The sequence below is a fragment of the Sinohyriopsis cumingii genome, chromosome 7 (genome assembly GCF_028554795.1).
Source record: "Sinohyriopsis cumingii isolate HCF-2022 chromosome 7, ASM2855479v2, whole genome shotgun sequence".
NCBI lineage: Eukaryota > Metazoa > Mollusca > Bivalvia > Unionida > Unionidae > Sinohyriopsis > Sinohyriopsis cumingii.
Window position 1 is genome coordinate 85,905,765 of NC_142967.1, and position 16,934 is coordinate 85,922,698.

General features: G+C 40.2%; 1 protein-coding gene across 2 annotated transcripts in view; it reads right to left on the bottom strand.

Moving 5' to 3' along the window:
- LOC149795663 (WD repeat-containing protein 11-like) overlaps nt 1–16,934 on the bottom strand; it is a 208,123-nt gene that overhangs the window by 77,191 nt on the left and 113,998 nt on the right. For both annotated transcript variants that reach the window (XM_089964120.1, XM_089964121.1), the window contains exons 17-18: nt 11,158–11,311; nt 10,036–10,142 (exon numbers count right to left, since the gene is read on the bottom strand). In XM_089964120.1, coding sequence (XP_089820246.1) covers nt 10,036–10,142; nt 11,158–11,311 — 261 coding nt within the window. The remainder of the gene's footprint in view (nt 1–10,035; nt 10,143–11,157; nt 11,312–16,934) is intronic.

Genomic DNA, 16,934 nt, shown 5'->3' on the forward strand with positions numbered 1-16,934 from the left:
CCAATTTAGCGGCAGTGGTTGCTGCTCACAAAGTACCTTCTCCCAAAATCAAAGTTCAAGAAAGATCGGGCATGTTACAAAGTTTACTGGATTTGTCCAAGCAAGAACTGGCTCGATTTAGTCCGTTACGTACCCCTGCACGACGTGTCATGCCTGTCCTCAAACTGATAAAACGTAAAGACAATCAGTGGCGACGCGTTCCAGTATAAAAAAGGCCTGTGACCGAGTAGGGTATCAGTGTTTTTAGGTGCTCCTAAAGACTCAAAGATGTCACCCTCCAGAAAACCCCAAGGAAAGAAAAGGAAAGGACTACCACCACGTTTAGCCAAACATGGGGACCTGTTATCTGTCCTGTCCAAAGCTTCTCCACCCCTACGAAAAAAACTCATTCAAACGGCCTCCAAAGAGGTCATCGATACCGTGTGCGAATGTTGTTTGAACGTTTTGAAAGGCACGATCCCTTTGTCCAAACACCAGAAACAATGCTTAGGCAAACATCGTCACGTTCTTCGGAAAATGGTTCAAAAGAAAATTCCCATTCGTCAAAAAAAGAAGATGTTGGTCCAACGTGGAGGCATTTTACCTCTCTTGTTAGGCCCCATACTGAAAGGAGTCTTGGGAACCATGTTGGGAGGACTGGTGGGAGCAAGATAAAAAGGCCTTCGGAAGTCCCAAGATCTCAGAATTCACCCCTGACAACCCCATGGAAGGACGAAAACTAGCTTTAGTGCCTTACAAACGATGGATGGAATACCATCGGTGGCAAGAACAACGCACCCCGCATTTACCTCCCAATCCCAATTTGAGCGAGATGTCCCAGTTACAACACGAATTGCAATCCTTGCTGGATCGCCAAGATTTGTCCGAAACAGAAAAATCGCAAAAGTACGGTCAACTCTTGCAACGACTGCAACTCTTTCACCAGAAAGCTTTAGACGAAACAGCTCTACCCACTCTGAAAGATTTTAAGACCTTGATGAAAAGTCCAGCACCATCACCAGTACCAGTACCAGTACCACCAGTACCCGTGACCAAGACAGAAAAAGGAAAAGAAGAAGAAGAAGAAGGGTTTCAAACTCCACCAGAAAAAGTACGCAAGTTAACAACACCACCTACCTCCAGAATTGGATGGATTAAAAAGATGATGGCCACCCCTTCTTCCTCACAAGAGAAAAAGAAGGTGAAGACAGAAGTGAAGACAGAAGTGAAACAAGAACCGATATCCCCCGCTCAGACATCCTCCTCCTCTTCGACACCTATTGCCGGTCGCACACGCAAAGCCTTGCAATCCAAGAAAATACCCCAAGAGAAAAAGAGTAGCCTCTTCCAAGAGTGGGTGCCTTATTAACACACCAATCAACACAAAAAAAATGGAAAAAGTCTTAGCTAGCATTTACTACGATCCCTCGCATCCTGCAGGTTACGCAGGAGTTCAAAAATTGTATCGTGCTGCCAAAACGCAACTGAAAAGTCTCCGTTTACCTCAAGTGCAACGATGGTTACAAGAACAAGCTACCTACACTTTGCACAAACCCATTCGACGCAAGTTTGTCAGAAGTCGCACCCGAGTGGAAGGCATCGATCATCAATGGCAAGCCGATTTAGCCGATGTCTCTCATTTGGCCAGCTACAATCGTGGTTACAAATATTTGTTTTGTGTCATCGACGTCTTTTCCAAATTTGCCTGGGTCGTGCCCTTGACTTCCAAATCGAGCAGCGAGTTAGTGCGAGCCCTGCAACGGGTGTTGAAACAAAGCGGTCGTCGCCCTCTTCGATGGCAAACGGACAAAGGCACCGAATTTCTGAACCAAGCTTTCCAAAAAGAATTAAAGAAACGTGACATTCATTTTTTTACCACCGAGAATCCCGAAACCAAAGCCAGCATCGTGGAACGTTTTCAACGCACTTTGAAAGAACGCATGTGGAAATATTTTACGCATCACCACACTCTGAAGTACATCGACATCTTACCGCACCTGGTGCAAGCGTACAACCAATCTTACCATCGAAGCATCGGACGTGCCCCGCAAGACGTGACTCCCGACAACGAAGTGCTGGTGTTCGAGCGTCTGTTCGGTACGTCCCCGACGAGGGCTGTCCCCAAGAAAAGTGGAGAGTTGACCGTAGGAGATTGGGTGCGCATTGGCAAAACCAAACGCACTTTCGACAAAGGTTACTTACCTAACTGGACGACCGAATTGTTTCGCGTCACTGGACGAGTACATGGCCGTCATCCTGCCGTCTATAAATTGGAAGACATGAACGGAGAAGTACTCAAAGGAACGTTTTATTTGCCCGAGTTACAACGTGTCACCAAAAAAGAAGACGACGTGTACGACATCGAAAGCATTCTCGAACGCAGAACCCGTAAAGTGGGCAAACGACGTGTCAAAGAAGTCAAAGTACGTTGGAAAGGATATCCACCCAGTTTCGATTCTTGGATCGACGCTTCGCAAGTCATCGACTATAAAAAGAAGAAGTGACCATCATGCCCTTTCACACATCAGACGCAGCTACGTCGACCAGTCCTTCTTCCCCTAGTTCTTCTGTGCAAGATTTACAAAAACAACCCTTGTGGGTGTGGTGTGGAGAACGTGTGCCTAAAACGCAAATCGTCTTTTTCTGCCAAATCTTCGTGGTGTATTGTGTCATCGGGGCAGCCATCGCCAATTTGAGTTTGCAACAAGGAGACAAACAATTGTGGACCATTTTATTGAGCAGTTGCATCGGTTACCTGCTTCCCAATCCCTCCCTGAAATTCTCCTCGAACGGGAACGTTGTGTCCAGTGTCAGTGCAAGTCACCACTCCAACAACCACAACCAGAACCCCATTTTGGGCGGAGACACGCCTCTGACATCCACTAACCCCTCGGACAGCCACAGAACTCTGGAATTATGAGTCACCAAAACCAATTTTACTTAACCTTACCCAGTGACAGTTCCATGGAGGTGTTTCCCAACAACACGTTGTGCTGTTACACGGCCAAATTACCTCAAGCCATCCCCTTAGATCACGAAGCCCATTGGGAAGTGGCTTTGGTAGAAATGATTCACCCAACCCAAATCAAAAACATCACTGCCCAGCAAAATTGGTTTAAGGTGGAAGTTCATGACAAACAATTGCAAGATGAGTTGGATAAGACTAGTAGCACATATACCAATAAAACCTATGACGAGAAAACTAAAACGTGGACCTACAACTTGTCCATTCTCCCAGGCTATTATTTCAGTGGTCATCATTTGGTCAGCGCCATAGCCTCCAGGTTTAATGGCGTGTTCCATAAAGCTTCGAGTAATGTCCAAAAAAGTGTCACCCTGGAATACCACAAAATAGCTCGTCGCTTTCTGATGAAATTTTCTGAGGGGTCCAAAAAATTCATGTCTTTCTTATTTTGTCCTGAATTGTTTGACATATTGGGCGGTGACACGGAGATGAGGAAGATGGGAGAACAAAAAAAAAGCCCCGAATTAGCAGTCATTCATGACAACGACTCTTTTGCGAGGTATTTTCGTTTCCCGGTAGAACTGAACCAGGGACTGAATTTGATCTTCGTGTATTCCGATGTGGTGGAGTACAACGTGGTGGGACACACCTCCGTGCCGTTACTGCGTGTCATTCCTTTCAAAGTGGATTCTGCCACAAACGCTGACGAGGAAGGTGGAAACACTTACCACGTCCACCGCGAATTTGTCCATCCTCACTATTTACCCGTCAGCAAGTCGTATTTGGACACGGTCAACATTACTATAAAAGGAGATTTGGGACAAAATATTCCATTCACCAAAGGAAAAGTCACGGTGAAACTCCATTTTCGAAAACGGTTCTCTCACGACTCGTAAGTAAGTCATGTATCCAGTGTACCAAGGGGTGATTCGACAGCGAGGACACGGTTTAGGAGACATGTTAAAATCGGCCTTTCGTTCGGTGGCCCCGGTGTTGAAACAGATGGTGACACGCGGATTGCACGCCTTGAAAGATGCGGCACTGACACAAGGCAAAGAATTTCTCCAAAATGTCATCATCGACAAACAAAACCCTAAAGAAGCCTTCATGAGGGCAGGCAAAAATGTCTTGCTGCAAACGAGCAAAGACATTTTGGGCCGACGAGAGACACCTATAAATGCCCTGCACGCTACCGAGTCAAGCATTCAGCAAGGACAAGGCAGAAAGAGACGACGAAGAAGAAAACACCCTTTCACTAGACTTCAAGCGAGAAAGGCCAAGAAAAGAAGAACCGTTCGAGACTTAGACGTTTTCGATTATTGAAACACAGAACAAAATGATGCACCGAGAGTCTTGCGCTTGTTCCAAGACGGAACTGGATCTGTTTGCCATGCCCCCTACCATGATGACCATGCAAGAATCCCAATGGGTGGAATTTCATCCCGTCTCCTCACTGACCGATTCCGCTCCCATCGAGTTTGAAATCAAGGCACAGCCCGAAGATTACATCGATCTGAATAGCAGTTACTTGTACTTGAAAGTCCAAGTTCTAGATAAGGATGGTAATGGAGTAAAAGACGATGACGAAATAGGTCCCGTCAACAATTTCATGCATTCCTTGTTCAGCTCAGTGGATTTGTACTTGAATAACAAACTAGTCAGCAGCAGCATGGATACATACCCTTACCGTGCCTACTTGGAAAATCTCTTGACGTACGGAATAGATGCCAAGGATAGTCATCTCAATGCCTGTGTGCTGTGGGTAGCTGACGAAGCGGGCAAGTTAGAAAAAACAGATACATCCAATTCCAGCTTTGAGGCAAGAGCAGACAAAATCATAAACAAGAACATTTTAGAACTGATGGATCGTTTGCATTTGGACATGTGGTTGCAAGAGAAATATTTGCTGAACGGAGTCAATGTCCGCTTGAGACTGAATCGCAGCAGTACCACTTTCCATTTGATGGCTGCTGATCCTACTAAGCTTCCTAAAAGCACAATTTTAGAGGCCAAACTGTACGTACGACGCGTAGAAGTGTTACCCAAAGTGGGTAACGACATCAGTCAAACGTTGAGCAGAACGACTGCCAAGTATCCCATCCGACGTGTGGAAGTGAAAACGTTCACCATTTCTGCTGGACTGCAATCCATAACCGAAGATCATCTGTTCCAAGGACAGTTACCCAAACGTTTGATCCTTGGTATGGTCACGAATTCAGCCTTCAACGGAGCCTTCAAAGAAAATCCTTTCAACTTTCAACACTTTTTAGTGAAGAAAGTCGAAGTCAGTCGTGATGGCAAGACCTTGTGTACCCGACCTTTCGAAACTGACTTTGCCAACAAAAATTACTTGAGATCGTACTTGTCCCTGTACGAAGCCACCGGTCAGTTAGGAACCAACACCAGTCACGGCATTGAGTATGACGATTATGCAGGAGGCTATGCTTTGTGGGCTTTCGATTTCACTCCAGACCAAGGCAGCGACGAGGGACATTTCCACCCTATAAAATCTGGCCAGATTCGTGTGGAACTTCAGTTTGCAGATAAACTACCAGCGACAGTGAACGTCATCCTGTATGCAGAATTCGATAATACCATAGAAATCAACAGTTTGAGAGAAGTCATTCTAGATTATTAGAAAGCCATGGAAGACTGTTATCCCTCTTTACCTAGTGGAGAAACTTTGGAGATGGAATGTGAGGAGACCGTGGAAGGAGAAGAATCTCAAGACAAAGACGAAGAAGATATCATGATGAAGTCGAGATGGCCAGAACAAGAAGCCCATTTAGTCTCCTGTTTTGCCAAACACTTGGTCGACAAAATAACGGAATTGATCAAGAAAAATTGCTATGGATGTCAAAACGATCATCCCAGTCAAATTCAACACGATAAATGCCTGATGTTAAGTCAAGAAGAAAAATTGGACGAGTATCTGGACGAAGCTTGGAGTCTCATCTCGAACAAAGACGTGTTGCACCAGTGGTATAAAGACTTGCGTGAACATTCTTGTCCAGCATTAACCACTCAAGAGATCCATCGTATCGAAGCTCTCCTGAATCAGAGTGAGGAAACAGAACGAATAACCGTTTATTCGTCAGACATTTTCAAGCAAAAAGTCAGGATCGAATTGACGACGTATTATTACCTGTGAAGAAGAAAACAAACACAAAACAATGGATACCTGGGAACTTTATTACCTTTTGAACCACAGTTCGTATACGTCTTCTTGGAATCCTGTCGTCTGTGCTAAAGATGAACTCCCTCATCGCAAACCTAAAGACCATCAAGCTTACGTGATCAACACGGACGACAGTCATCTCCCAGGAACCCACTGGGTAGCCGTCTACTTTCCTCAAGAAGGCTGTGTGGAATATTTCGATTCGTACGGATTGCCCCCTTTGGAAGACGATATCATCGACTTTATGAGAAGAAATGCTCAAACCACCCGATTCAATAACGTGAAATTACAAGGCACAGATTCCTTGGTGTGTGGACAATATTGTGTGTATTTTCTGCATCATCGCAGCCTGGGCTATTCCTTAGAACATTTAGTGACTCATTTTGATCCTCGTTCTTCTGCTAGAAACGATGTGAAAGTAGATCGATGGTTTTGTGACCATTATGCTTATCTTTTGTCTCAAGCTAGGAAACGTAGTGTCCATCAATGGCCTAATGATTTCCAACAGTGGAAATCACAATTTCATTCACAACGTTGTCAGCCTTGTTTAAAGTAGATTGTATTTGAAGAAAAAAATGTTTGTGATTTGAAAAAAAATTGTTTGATGTTATAGTGTTGGATTATTGTTAAAAATGTTGTTGTTTAGTGTTAAGTGATTTTTTGAATAAAAAATGTTGTGTTTAGAAAAAAATGCCTTTGTCTTTTGTTTAGCTATAAGAATGTTGGATTGATGCTCTTTCATTTCTTACTATCCCTCTCATGAACGTTGCGGCTCGAAAACCGTGTGGGGAATGTTTTCCTTCACGTCCGCGCTTTAACTTTAAGAACCGGGTTGTTCCCAGTCTAGCCATCCATTGTCGACTCATCCTCCTAAGAAGATGTGCTCCAAACTAGCTAAGCTCAACGAAGCCTACGTGAATTTGCATAGGGTCAGACACAGTCTGATACCGAAGCCAGAAGAAATAGAGAATGTGAGAATGTTAAAAATCACTGAAGACCTGATAGAAGAGCTCTTCAGAGAAGAAATGAACAGGGAGAAAGAAGAATGGACAGAGAAGTACAGACTTCAGAGACAGCAGCAACAGCAGCAACAACAACAGCAGCAACAACCTGAAGCTGACAGAGGCTTTGTCGATTGTCGTATCGACACCAAAGAATTCTTCTTCTCTTTCCGAAGAAGCAGACCTATTGCCAGAAAGTCTATCCTCAGAGGACATCGCATTCTTAGAAACTAAAAAAAAGAATGCCATAGCAAAACAAAAAACAGCCCTTTTCAGGGCTACCCAATACTCTAGAAAAGAAATAACTATTAATTTGCCAATGTGTGTAGGTAGAGTAGTGTGAAAATAAACACTAACTCTTTCTTAAAAATTTTGAGGGTATGTGTTTGTGTGATTGTGATTGTAAGTGATAAAGTAGGTTGGTGTGGATAGTAGATTAAAATGATGTTTGTTTTTTGGGCTGTTTGAGGTGTATATTTTGGGTTAGATTGGATTGCTTTGAGTATGTGGATAGTCTATTGAAGTGATGGGTAGCATAAAAAAGTGAGTGAGTGTTTCTTTTAGGTCCGCGTTGTTCTGGTTAATGATCTAGGTAAGATGAATTTTATGTTTTTAGGGGGATGTTTTCCTTCACGTCCGCGCTTTCAGTATAAATTGAAACTCGTTGGGCAGTCCAGCTACCCTTGTTGATTGATCAACACCAAAAATGAACACGAGACTGGAGAAACTGTTAGAACTTCATGTGCATCTGGAATATGCCAGGCGCATATTAAATGAACTGGCCGCTGAAGCCATTGTCGAGGAGGGAAGGATAAGAGAGGAGGAAAGAAGAAAAAAAGAAGAGGAGGAGAGAAGATATAAAGAAGAGGAGGAGGAAAAGGAGAGAAGAAAAAATTTCAGAATCCCAGAGAGTGAAAATTGGGATTCTGAAGCGACATATCCTGCCTCTGCTCTCTCCCCCCAAAAGGTAAAAAGTAACTGGGGGATAAGATGTGTATGTGGTGCCAGGCCTGGAAGGTGCCACCATTAACCAGGTGTCCATGAAGTTCCAAACAAAAACAGCCCTTTTCAGGGCTACCCAATACTCTAGAAAAGAAATAACGATAGATTTGCCAATGTGTGTAGGTAGAGTAGTGTGTATATAAACACTAACTCTTTTTTAAGATAGTGTGAGGGTATGCGTTTGTGTGTTTGTGTGTTTGTGTTTGTAAGAGCTCAGGTATGTTTGTGTGAATAGTAGATTATGGGTTTCTTAGCGTATGTGAAGAGTAAAGTTAGGGTTTTATTATATGAAATGAGAAAGTAGGGGGATGTTTTCCTTCACGTCCGCGCGTTGTTGGGTCATGATCTAGGTAAGATCCATTTTATGTTTTAGGGGGATGTTTTCCTTCACGTTCGCGCTTTTCGTATAAGAACCCACAGTGTTCGTTGTTCAAACCATTCTGCAAAGAATACAAAGAAGATGGCGTCAAACCAAATGGACAAATTACAAACCTTGCAAGACGTTTTAGACAACTTAGGAATAATGGAACAGATGCTATTAAGACTGGTTGAAGACCACTATTCCTATAGTCCCCATCGTGTGAAGATGGAAATTAATAACTTAAGGAAAGCAAAGGACAAGATTAGTGGTGTCATGAAAGAGATCAAGGAGGAGAAGGAGGATGAAGAGGAAAGAATAAGAATACGCAATTGGAACGAAAAAATTGAAAAAGAAGAAGAAAATGAAAAGAAGAAGAAAGAAGAGGAGGAAGAGAAGAAAGAAGAGGAGAAGAAAAAAAAGAAGAGAAAGAGTGTAGGAGATAAAATAAGAACTTGGTGGAGGAAAAGAAGAAATTAGAAGAAAACCCAAAGGCCCTTTTCAGGGCCAGCCATATTTCTCGAAAAGAGATAGTCTTTGAATTGCCTACCCCTTTTTTTAAAAAAATTTTTTTTTTTTTAAAACAAAAATCCTATGTTCAATTTCCCTTGTCGCTCAACAGTCCCACGATTTTTCTCCATGTTAATTTCCCTTGTCGCTCAACAGTCCCACGATTTTTTCTCCATGTTAATTTCCCTTGTCGCCAGATTGTCCCACGATTTTTCTCCATGTTAATTTTCCATTGTCGCCAGATTGTCCCAAGGGGGTCTGTAATGATAATTTCCATTGTCGCTAGGGTATCCCACTTCACTACTATTAAATTTATTATGGAAATAAATACTCCAGATGTAATGAATGGCATGCTGTATGTTGTATCCAATCTTATTTATTTTTACTTCAATTTAAAAAAAAAACATATATTCAGTTTGACAGTACCGTCCGAAATATGACTCCGTATTATTGTTTATGACACTCGTGTTTGTCTACCGTCAGAAATATGACTCCGTATTTGTCTACCGTCAGAAATATGACTACATATTATCGTATATGACATTCGTATTTGTCTACCGCCATAAATATGACTCCGTATTCTCGTATATGACACTCGTGTTTGTCTACCGTCAGAAATATGACTCCGTATTATCATATATGACATTCGTATTTGTCTACCGCCATAAATATGACTCCGTATTCTCGTATATGACACTCGTGTTTGTCTACCGTCAAAAATATGACTCCGTACTCTCGTATATGTCTCTCGTGTTTGTCTACCGTCAGAAATATGGCTTCGTATTCACGTATATGACACTTGTGTGTGTCTACCGTCAGAAATATGACTCCGTATTCTCGTATATGACACTCGTGTTTATCTACAGCCATAAATATGACTCCGTATTCTTGTATATAGCACTCGTGTTTGTGTACCGTCAGAAATATGACTCGGTATTTTCGTATATGACACTCGTGTTTGTCTACCGTCAGAAATATGACTCCGTATTCACATTTTTATATGTTAAGGTACCCCAGCTATAAATGAAAGTAATTAATCTACCTTAATTTCTTTGGTACGATGTCCAGAAGGACTAGAATTCCATCAGAAGTACCAAATATGGCAAACGAACCCTTCCAACATTGTTGAATGACGTCAATAGCTTTGGCCTGTGTTTAAATGAAGCAAAGCAACATCGTATGACAATTTTAATTAAAATATGGACAGATAAAGACTGATATAGATAAAAAGAAGTTTAATTTCAGACATTTTAGCTCCTCAGTGAATCCTAGAGCAATTCTGTGATTCTCTCAATCTATAATTTGGAGCTCGCGTACAGCAGATGCTTTGAAACCAATATAATAAGGTTTTAAAGAGACCACTTGATTTGAAAATTTCAAGCTCTGTCGACATTAAGAATGAAAGGCCGAACATCACGTTCTGAATCGTACTAAAATTTAGAGATTGTCGATAAATATGGGAAATAATGACGATCATGCCATGAAAACGAAATCAAATAATGAAATGATTACATACAAACGGATAGATTCTGACATTAGGAAGCACTATAATTAGTGTGTCGTATAATCTATTTCGAATAATTATATTAATTATATTGTCTCATCTAAATTTAGAGTAGCTTGTACAGATATAATTATGATTTTATTGGCTTTTAACAATACAGATTTATTTTATTGTAATCCTCATTAATAACTAAATGAACACAAAGTTGATGCTAGTATTATGCGTAGGTAGGTTTGCATCGATGATGTCAATTTTTTTATTATAAATGTCGCGTAATAATTAGTTTTTGTATTTGTATTTTACTGATAAAAATTACACTTAAGATATTTTTTATAAAAACAATTGTTTAAAAATAAAGAGAACATTTACTAAATATGGTGAAGACTGACATGGAATGTCCACCACAAATTTAACACCATAATTAAACTGAACACAGTATCTTGTGCCATATTTATTCTAATTAAGGTTACGTTACTGTAAAACTGTCCAAGTGAAAGGATTGATAGGCGGAACTTTGATATCAGATAGTTTTAAAAAGCATTGAAATGTATCAATTTTAACACAAATTAGATAACGTTGAAAGCAATGAAATGTATCAATGTTAGCACAAAATAGATAATATGGTTCTACTAAAATAGGTATGTTGTTTATATGGCTTACGTTTGGTTCCAACAGATCTTGCAATGTGAAGGAATTGAAATGTTCTCCAATCGTATTATTCTGCATACAAAACTTTAGAAGAAATATCGAAGCAGAACTTGTTAGCACAAAGATTATCTCTCTGGTGACAACTTCTTCCGCTGTTTGTTTTTTCCTGCATAGAAATACATTACAAAAACGGAAACATTAGAAAATAACAAAATAAAACCAATCGAAACAAACAGACCCTCAAAAACGTTCAACGCACCATTTACTATTTTGACTGGAATTTATTTTATTACGTAATGCTTTATATATTAGGAGTAAAGAAAGACAAATTATATGATTCATCTTCTCTCTTGTATGAAATGGTGATATATCGGTATGAAATGGTGATATATCGGTATGAAATGGTGATATATCGGTATGAGAACTCTGTCCTGGGCAGTTGCAGTATTTATACCAATGGGGTTCTACTAGAAGAAGTGCCCGATTCTGGTCAATGTCTTGGGATCTATATGGTGAAAATCGGTCAAGGGGTTTGGGCACTTTTCTTGAGATTGTGGAGGAACGGATTTCAGTGAGATTTTCACTGGAAGACGTGTCCGATTCCGGCCAATGTTTTAGTACATAAATCGTGGAAATCGGTCCATGGGTTTGGGAGGAAAGTGGAGCTTTGTGACTGTGATGGGAATTTCGAGGGTTACATTCCTTGACACTGCAGATGGACGGACAGTGCGATTTCAATGGAGGTTTTACAGAAGACGTGCCCGTCTCAGTCCCATGTCATGGAACCTACATGGTGAAAATCGGTCCAGGGGTTTGGTGAAAAGTGGAGTTTTGTGACTTGATAATGGTAATGGGGTGGGATGTCACTTGTCTTAAGATTGCCGACGAACAGACAGTGAATTTCGGCTGAGGTTTCACTGAAATACGTGTCTCTTCAAGCCAGATGTTTTGGTACCCAGCAGATGAATACTGCCTTAGCGACTGGGGAGAAAAATGGATTATTGTCATTTCCCTTTAGTTTATTATTAGCGACATTTTCTGGCGATAACATACGAACGGACAGAGCAACTTGAGTACGGTTTTTTGTGTGGGAAATGTCTCGTCAATCCCGAGAAAGAAATGGGCACATAGCTGATAAAAATCGTTCCATTGGTTTTGGAGGAAAATAGAGTTTTGTCATTTCCCATAGTGTAAGCATAAGGAAAAGTTTTACGATAATTTAGGATCGGCTGAGGCGATTCAAATGGGGTTTTCACTGCCGTAGCAGTCTTCTGAAGCTGTTGGTTTTGGTATGAGTGTGTGTGTAAAATAGGTATAAAGATGCCAGAGGAAATCATCTTTTTGTGAATTAAATAGCATTGGTGTGGGTAGCGAGTTAAAGGAATTCTCACAACCTACAGCCAGTATTTAATACATCGCAAAAAAGAAATACGAGGTACAAAATGGGTATCTTCTGCACTCCCCCAACACAATCGAATTATTGGTAGGTTTCGAATCGCCTAAATACTGTTTGCAAAAGCTTCATTGCACAATTTCAATATCTCTACTAAATTCATATCCCCAAATTTCTGACCCATAGCAAGCAATTGGTTTTATCAAAGATTAAAAACTTTTAAAAGCATTCTCTACGCTCAAGCAACCAAATAGTTTTGAATAATTCAAAATCCCTGAAGTTGATTTGTTTGCCGGAGCCGCTAGTGTCTGCTTGGCTATTTGTACACACCAACGTTGGGGTGAAAAATAGACCAATATACTGGTAGTAATGCGTACACTCAATACGTGTCTCTGAGAAACCCAACTACCTTTCGCTCGGGATATCCCCCATTTCTGAAAACAATGACTAGTTTGATCGAGATTGATCATCACGCCAGTTTTATCGCAGAAACGTTCGATATATTTGGTCCTGAATGAGCATTACTGTATCAGTGCAATTAACAACAGCGTAAAATATTGCACAAATATCATCAACATCTTCTGCGATAAATACACCTCTGTTGCGTTCGAGCTTCAGCTGTGTAATCAGTCATTGATAAAAGCTGAAGACAAAAAGCGATAGGGCCCAAAACACAGCTTTGTCTTGTACCTAATGTACATTCGACGTAAGTCATACCAAAGACTTTTATAATATTTTACTAACAGCTCCCTCGCTAGGCGCTCATCATTATGGGGTTAGTGTTACGACTGGTCGGCCTGGTGTCAGGGTAATGTGACTGGGTGGGACATCATGCTATATGTCTGCGGCATGATGCCCCAGTGCTAGGCATCATAATCAACTGCCACACTGCAGATATCGTAGCGATATGACTGACAAATTGTTAAAGCTACTTTAAAAATCCAAATCACACACTTATTCGAAGTAGCTAGTTAAGCCTTTAGGTGTTCGGACACAGCTTTTCAGGTTTCTATACATATCTATTAAAATATTTACTATTTTACCATTGTCACTAGTTAGTGTGTGTGTGTGTGTGTGTGTGTGTGTGTGATTAGGAATTTTATAGTTTATAGTGATGTCTAGCACTGGGGCATCAGTCTTCATTTTATACACTCAGCCGCTCTCAAGTGTCATAGATCATCATCCAGTGTCTCACCGATTGCACGCTAACGACACCCAAATATACAAATCTAGCCACCCAACTGAAGCTGATGCTACCATCCAAGGTGTAGAGAGGTGCATTTCTGATGTGAAATCATGGATGACATGTAACAAGCTACATATGAATGATGATAAAACTGAGGCCATTCTGATTACAACACAAAGGCTTTCTCATTTACATCCTTTACCTCAAACAATAAGTATCAGCAACACCAACATTAAATTCACAGTCAGTACGAAACCTAGGTGTTACTCTGGACAGTACTCTCATATTGCACCAATATGTCATAAACATATGCAAGGCTGAATATCTAGAGCTGAGACGCATCAGCTCCATTCGCAAATATCTTTCAGTTGATGCCACTAAAACACTTGTATGTTCATTAGTACTTTCAAGACTGGACTATTGTAACTTAGTTCTTAAATTACTTATTAGCTGACACTTTATTGCTGATGAGATCCCTATTGAGTGATAAATCAAACGGTATTGATCATAATGATACTCTTTTTATAATCAGGGTGACCAGCGGAAATCACTTATCGTCGAACAAAAAGAAAATCCCGAGAACTTCTGTTTGTTTTAGTGGGCTGTTAGCGAAACTAAAGCCACAGAAGTACCTATTTGTTATTTTGTTTTAAATGGGGTCCTTATCAGAAAATGGAGACCTCCTGAGGTACCTGCTGGTGACGAGTGGTCAGTGAGCAATTAAATTGTTGTTCCTAAGTCAAATAGAGTGGAAATTTCGTCAGTCTAGCCCATGACAGGCTTTTGGCTAGTCATTTAGAGATCCTAAGTCAAATAGAGAGGAAATTTCGTCAGTCTAGCCCATGACAGGCTTTTGGCTAGTCATTTAGAGATCCTAAGTCAAATAGAGAGGAAATTTCGTCAGTCTAGCCCATGACAGGCTTTTGGCTAGTCATTTAGAGATCCTAAGTCAAATAGAGAGGAAATTTCGTCAGTCTAGCCCATGACAGGCTTTTGGCTAGTCATTTAGAGATCCTAAGTCAAATAGAGAGGAATTTCGTCAGTCTAGCCCATGACAGGCTTTTGGCTAGTCATTTATAGATCCTAAGTCAAATAGAGAGGAAATTTCGTCAGTCTGGCCCATGACAGCCTTTTGACTAGTCATTTATAGATCCTAAGTCAAATAGAGAGGAAATTTTGTAAGTCTGGCCCATGACAAGCTTTTGGCTAGTCATTTAGAGACCAGTAAGTCTTAGCACAAGATCTTTAATCATGTTAATTGGCTAAATATTAAGTGATATTTGCAAATACTGTAGATCTTGACACGTTTATCAAATGGTAGAAAAAACCCAGCCAGAAGATACCAAAGGCTCATCTGCAACATATTCCTGCACTAGACGAAGCTTTTGGCAGAATAACGGTAGACTGTGTTGGTTCCTTATCTCAGACCAAGCCAGGTAACCACTTCTTGTTCACCATAATGTGTGCGTCCACAAGATTTCGAGGCAATCCCAACAACTTAAACCATAGTAACACTTTGATAAATTCTGTTACACAAATTGGCCTGCCCAAATCTGTTCTGTCTGATTAGGGGTTAAATTTTATGTCTGGAATTTTCCAGCAAGTTATCGAACCCCCGAACTCCCGCATCCGAGGCGGACGCTCTAACCACTAGGCCACCGTATTGATTTTCTAGCAAGTTATGCATGAATTCGTCATCCATCAGTTCAAGTCTTCTGCATATCAGCCTGAAAGCCAGGAAGCTTTAGAACGATTTCATTAAAAAAAAAATTTAAATATGAAATTGTGAAAATTAACGAAATTAAGATATGACATAAATATAAAGGGGAGGGGTTTTGAGTCACGTGATATGATTAACTATGTTGCCTTTACATCAGAATCCTTTTCAGGCTTAGTGTTATGATCCTTACATAGCTGAAAAGAAAGTGATTTAAATTATATCGTTAATACTCGGGGGGGGGGGGCGAAAACAATACCATCTCTGCCATATCAATATGTTAAAGCAGTATGTTGATAGAGATAGCCAGGGTAATCATGCAATCAGTTTAGTTGTACATGTCCCACACTGTGACGATTTAAGCGTGATAGAGATAGCCAGGGTAATCATGCAATCATTTTAATTGTACATGTCCCACACTGTGACGATTTAAGCGATGCAAGACTAATAACTTTGGTGTAACCAATCTTCGGAATTTAGAAATTATGAATAACCTGGACCAGAAACTTTCACATCTGCAGCCACGAGAAAAGAATAAACTAAAACGGCTATTATTTGAAAATGTCGATTTCACACATGTGAAACAGCATCCATATAGAATGAACAGTTTAAAAAAGAAATTCAGTATTTGATGGGTAATGATTTAACGGGAATTTCGCTCCAATGTTTCCATACTTGATGGACTCCTAACCAATTTGTTGAGTAATAAAAGCATGTTTCATTGGTCAGAAAAATGTCAGGAGACATTGGATAACTTAAAGGACAGGCATAAGAGTGCACCTGTCTTTCAGCTCCAAATTTCGGTCAATCATTTAAAATGTCTTTTGGTGCAAGTGATGTTGGGGATTGTGGGGTATTAATTCAAGAGACAAAAATGGCGTAGATCATCCAGTGTGCTATTTTTCCAAGAAATTAAATAAGCACCAGATAAATCTATAAGGACGGTTTGGCTTTGATATTGGGTTTGTACCACTTTGAAGTGTATATTAATTCAGCTTCTCCCCGCTTATTGTATTTAGTGATTATTTGCTAACATGAAAAACAGCCAAATCAAGGGAAAATATAAATTTAATAGAAGATGCACTGCAACGTGTATAAAAATATTATATTGTTTCATGTACACTTTGTTATTCATAAGATTTTTTATGTAACTTTTCAATTTCTTTTTCTTTGAAGGGAGGTGTTATGTATCCAAAATCAATTTCATTTTTCTACCTGGCCAGATTCATTGATTGTTTTATTCTATAAACAACCAATACTAGTTTATATTTCTCTGTGAGTGTAGGTTAAATATTATAATGCTAGTCTGAGTCAAGGAAATTATGTTTATCATGTTCTTCAGTAACAGAATCTAATTATAACTTAAATTGTTCTAGAAATGAACTTTTGGCCCTCATCAGGGTTATTCTTTGTGCCCTAGTTTTTATACAATATTGTTTACTGGAAAAATTATTTATTTGTCCTGTAGGAACTTGAAGGAGAATAATTTGTGT